General features: G+C 68.1%; 1 protein-coding gene across 1 annotated transcript in view; it reads left to right on the top strand.

The window, feature by feature from the left end:
• ASPG (asparaginase) overlaps nt 1-2,576 on the top strand; it is a 23,438-nt gene that overhangs the window by 17,693 nt on the left and 3,169 nt on the right. Inside the window, exons 11-13 of the mRNA XM_010851407.1 lie at nt 7-30; nt 210-557; nt 991-1,040. Of these exons, the coding sequence (XP_010849709.1) occupies nt 7-30; nt 210-557; nt 991-1,040 (422 nt within the window). The remainder of the gene's footprint in view (nt 1-6; nt 31-209; nt 558-990; nt 1,041-2,576) is intronic.

Raw genomic sequence — 2,576 nt, 5'->3', positions numbered from 1 at the left:
CTGGAGGCCCTGCAGGTGCTGGTAGAGCTGGTGAGTCTCTCATCCACCCTTGGGGACCAGCCTGGCCACACAGGGCCCGGGGGTGGGCTGGATCTCCTTTCCCGGGGTCTGCTCCCCTTACTGCAGTCGACGGGGCCTCGTGGCTCTGCTGGGATGTCCCTTCCCCGTGGCCTTTCCTCGGTGGGTGACGGGCCCCTATGTCCCCCCAGGGCAGTGACCGGAGCCTGGAGGACTTCAGTGGCCAAACCCCACTGCATGCGGCCGCCCGGGCTGGCCAGGCTGGGGCCGTCACCATGCTGCTGCAGAGAGGGCTGGACGTGAACGCCCGGGACAAGGGCGGCCTCAGCCCCCTGCTGCTGGCCGTGGGGGGCAGGTATTTGACGGCGGGCACTGTGGTGGGGGTGCAGGCACGGGCACTGCCCGGGGCCGGGCCTGGACAGAGCTGCCTCCGGGGGGCCTTCGGAGTGCCCGTGGTCACATGGCTTCCCCGGGCAGAGCCGGGGGGCACCGAAGACACCTGCTTCCCGGAGCCTCACCCCTTCCGGCCTGGGCCCTCGGTACCAACAGTGACCCTGCCGGTCGTGGGCAGGGCCCAGACTGGGAGGACTCCTCGGGGCAGGGTGGTTAGGGAGGGCTTCCTGGAGGTGACTTCTGAGCTGAGCACTCCAGGTCCAGCAAGACCCTGGCAGGGAATTTCTAACAAGAAAAGCAGAAGAGGCCTCGTGTGTTCCCTGCACCCTCTGCCTGAGGGGCTGGCGCGAGGGCGAAGGGGGAAGCCCTCCGCCCAGCACTGGGGCGAAGCAGGCTGCAGAGCAGCTTGCATAGTGCCAGGTGGGCAGGGTGGGCACAGGTGCCCTAGGGAGTGAACTCAGCATGCCTGATATTCGGGGGGTGGTCCCCCAAGCTGGCCCTGTCTGACAAACCCTGGCTTTTTAAGGCAGGTCCCCAACCTGAGTGTTTCTGGGGAGGTTTCCCACCTCCCCTCCACAGGTAGAGACTTGCCGAGCCGAGTCCTTACTGAGGCCCTGGCGCCCTGAGCAGTGGGTTTGGGCACTTGATGCCCAGTTCCTTCTGAGGGTCAGAGGGCACCAAGGCCAGAGGCCAGGGCCACCCGGAGGGGTCGCACGTGCTGCGGGATGGCCCCTGGCAGGGCTGGTTGTGTGAGGATCGGCACGAGCTGGAGGTCACCCCTCAGGAGCCAGGGCCTTGGGCGCTGAGCCCAGCCCATGGGGCAGGCAGGGGCCAGCATGAGGGCGGAGGTGTGGGCATCCGGCTGGCGGACACACGTCCTGTGTCCTCTGCTGGGGTGGGGGTCTCCTCGCCTCCGCCCAGGCCCGCCTGGCCTCTCTCCGAGGGTCAGCCTCACCTGCTCTGCTGGCCCGTGGGGACTCGCAGCGGCCGGGCACGTGGGGGGCCTGGAGGCCGCCTGCCCTCTCCCTCTAGGGGCTTAGGTCCCTCGGAGGCCGGGCAGTGCTGCCCTGCCCTCGCCTCCCTCTGTCCAGCCGCCCAGAGCTGTCACGCACATGATGCTGAACGCCTGTGTGAGTGTGTGTCTGGGAACTTTCCTTCCCGGCGTCTTTGCTGTTGAGTCGCTCAGTCGTGCCCCACTCTTGGCGACCCCATGGACTCCATGCCCGCCTTCCCTGTCCTTCACCCCCATCCTGCTTAGTCTGCCCCTGCTGATAGCTGAGCTCTGTGTGGCGTCTGTGGCAGGCCCCGCGCCCCTCCCCAGGGGCTCTCAGCCTGTGGGAACCCGGCTTGTTGCTGGGGATTTTCTGAGTCTCATGGAGACTCCAAGCCACCAACCTCTTCAGGTTGGCCCTGGGCTGGGGCGCCTTGTAGCAGCCCCCGCTTCCTGGGGGCATCAAAGGTTCTCAGAACAGGCCTGGCAGTGGGCAGAGGGGTGGGGTGCCTGTGGGGTGTGCCCGCGGCACCCAGGCCAGGCTGATTTGGCTACAGACTCCAGGCTGCCCGTCCTGGGGTGTGGGTGGGTAGTGCGGTGAGCTCACCCCATCGTGGCCCCACCCCCTCGTCCCGGCCGCTGTCACAACACCTCCCCCACTTCCCAAACCGGTCTCACCCCCAAGAGGGCCCTGCTGTGCCCTGGGGTGGGGGGTGGCCCCACCCTGGAAGGTTCTGGGCTGGAGGGGGGGTGCCAAGCCTGTGGGACTCCCCCTCCTCCCCAGGCTCCCCAGAAGTGGGGTGACTGCAGTTGATGGTCCTCCCCCGGCCCCGGCTCTCTGTTCTCCTGCCTCACTGAGCTTCACCCCCACCCTGGGAACCCCATGGAGGCTCACCCCGCACGCGGGGCTCAGGCTAGGTGCCCCTGGACGCCTGCAGTCATCTGGGCCCCGCTGCGGGCCAGCCTGTCCCTGCGTTCTCTGTTGGTATCTCCTCACCACCCCACCCTCAAGGGCAGAGCGCGGGCCCAGTGGACTCAGTCTCTGCAGACTCCCCGAGCGTGTGCGAGCTCCACAAGGGCGGTCTCCCAGGCTGGGCCTTCCCGGTGCCCACAGCCGTGCCCTTGGGTGGGCCTGGGCCTTGAGCTGCTCGGCCTGGGCTGAGCCCCAGCGTGG

This window comes from Bison bison, unplaced genomic scaffold, assembly GCF_000754665.1.
Source record: "Bison bison bison isolate TAMUID 2011002044 unplaced genomic scaffold, Bison_UMD1.0 scf7180017864302, whole genome shotgun sequence".
NCBI classification, from domain to species: Eukaryota; Metazoa; Chordata; class Mammalia; order Artiodactyla; family Bovidae; genus Bison; species Bison bison.
Note: the sequence above shows the minus strand (reverse complement) of the source record. Positions and strands in the feature narration are given on the sequence as shown.